This window comes from Perca flavescens, chromosome 11 (assembly GCF_004354835.1).
Source record: "Perca flavescens isolate YP-PL-M2 chromosome 11, PFLA_1.0, whole genome shotgun sequence".
Classification (NCBI taxonomy): domain Eukaryota; kingdom Metazoa; phylum Chordata; class Actinopteri; order Perciformes; family Percidae; genus Perca; species Perca flavescens.
Window position 1 is genome coordinate 311,001 of NC_041341.1, and position 2,500 is coordinate 313,500.

The 2,500-nt window shown below is 43.6% G+C and overlaps 1 protein-coding gene across 1 annotated transcript in view; it reads left to right on the forward strand.

Annotated features, from left to right (window-relative positions):
* The window catches only part of LOC114564194 (titin-like), a 380,077-nt gene that overhangs the window by 34,231 nt on the left and 343,346 nt on the right, over window positions 1-2,500 (forward strand). The window contains 1 exon segment of the mRNA XM_028591428.1: window positions 1,875-2,087. Within this exon segment, the coding sequence (XP_028447229.1) occupies window positions 1,875-2,087 (213 nt within the window).

Here is a 2,500-nt window from a genome sequence, read left to right on the forward strand (position 1 = left end):
CTCCATAGACTCCCATTTATTTAGCCATCTAGCTCCATAGACTCCCATTTATTTAGCCATCTAGCTCCATAGACTACCATTTATTTAGCCATCTAGCTCCATAGACTACCATTCATTTAGCCATCTAGCTCCATAGACTACCATTCATTTAGCCATCTAGCTCCATAGACTCCCATTCATTTAGCCATCTAGCTCCATAGACTACCATTCATTTAGCCTTCTAGCTCCATAGAGTCCCATTCATTTAGCCATCTAGCTCCATAGACTACCATTTATTTAGCCATCTAGCTCCATAGACTACCATTCATTTAGCCATCTAGCTCCATAGACTACCATTCATTTAGCCATCTAGCTCCATAGACTCCCATTCATTTAGCCATCTAGCTCCATAGACTACCATTCATTTAGCCATCTAGCTCCATAGACTACCATTCATTTAGCCGTCTAGCTCCATAGAGTCCCATTCATTTAGCCATCTAGCTCCATAGACTCCCATTCATTTAGCCATCTAGCTCCATAGAGTCCCATTCATTTAGCCATCTAGCTCCATAGACTCCCATTCATTTAGCCATCTAGCTCCATAGAGTCCCATTCATTTAGCCATCTAGCTCCATAGACTACCATTCATTTAGCACTGGACCGCGATCACCCCCAGTGGAACTCTGGTGGAACTGCAACCAAATTCTGTACAATAGGGCTGAATAGGGAGTGAACAGGCTCTCCTTAGACCGGCTCTGGTCACAGTCACAGCTGATCGTACCAAAACCACAAAGGAAAAGTTGTTGTTCTACTACAAATAATTTCTAATTTGGCTTTAGTTTTCTGGGGTTTAAGTTTGGATTCACCTGGCTAATTCAAAGGGTAACTTCAGCTTCTTTCAACCTGTTTCTTTCCTATGTTTGTGTGTCTGATGGGACAACAATCTTTAAAAGTGGTCCAGTATTAAACAAGATCCAAGCTGTAATGTAACCCTACAGGACTAATGTTCACCAGCTGTTAAGAGTCCACTAAAAGTTCTGTTGTTGCTGCTGACAGACAAAGATTATTATTGTAAGTGTCTGACAACATTATGGAAAGGATCCCTACAGAGATAGACCTTTTAGTTAAAGAGTTAGATCCTTTTAGTTTAACATGAAAGGAAATCACCATCACCAAACTACACCAGACTCCATGTAAATAATCAGGACTTTTAGCGTGTATAGAGCCAGCATATCTCCACCAGACTCCATGTAAATAATCAGGACTTTTAGCGTGTATAGAGCCAGCATATCTCCACATGTAAAGGGGTGAATTAAGGGTGGTGATTGTTGGAACAGTGAAAAGATGAACCAAGACTTTTGGTAGTTTTATTTAGTTTCTGTCCACTTTGAATGAAGTGTGTTTTACGATGCTAAAAGTCCTGATTATTTACATGGAGTCTGGTGGAGTTTGGTGATGGTGATTTTAGGGCTGTTTCATGTTAAACTAAAAGGATCTTACTCTTTAACTAAAAGGTCTATCTCTGTAGGGATCCTTTCCATAATGTTGTCAGACACTTAGAATAATAATCTGAGTCTGTCAGTGGCAACAAACAGAACTTTTAGTGGACTCTAACTGCTGCTGAACATTAGTCCTGTAGGGTTACATTACAGCTCGGTTAACACTGGACACATTTCAAAGATCAGTCACTTGGACACCAATGAATGGGAAAGATAGGGTCCAGGTTTCTCCATCAGAACTCGGTAGGAATATTTGATGGACTTATGTCTGCAGCCCTGTTAGGAGTTATTCTCACACCCCCTGATTGGACACTTTGGTTTGGATGCTCTCTGTTTCTGAATAACGTTGACCAAACGTTAACCAAACGTTAACGCTGCTGTGGTTGGCTCGGCCAGGTTTCCATCGCCGGCTCTGCCGTCGCCAGTCTGCACAAAGAGCTGTCGTCCTCCTCCGCTCCCAGAAAGATCATCAAGCCCGTCAAGTCTCCCAGTCCGTCTCGCCGGGCGGCCGTGCACGGGACGCCGGAGCCCCTCCCCCCGCCGTTTCGAGACGCCAGATATCAGCGGGGCGGAGCGAGCGAGGAGGAGTTTGAGGACTGGGAACCTCAGGTTGGTCCGACACCCCTTCGCTTCCCCTCCCAACGTAGAGTTCAGCAGTGAGCGCACTGCACACCTTTAAGCGCGCTGGTTCCCGAAGCCATTTCCCCCGTTCACTAAAAAACTAAAAATCACGCATGCAGACAGTTCTTCTGTGCAGCTGCGTATAGGACAAACACAAGGACTTCACGCCATCACCATTTATTAAAGAAAACTAAGGCCTCCTGCACACTGGCTGCGTGGTGTGAGTAGGGCTGGGCGAAATATCGATATTATATCGATATATCGTGATATGAGACTAGATATCGTCTTAGATTTTTTGATATTTTAATATCGTGATATGACATAAGTGTCTTTTCCTGGTTTTAAAGGCTGCGTTACAGTAAAGTGATGAACTTTTCTGAATTTATCAGACTGTTGTAACT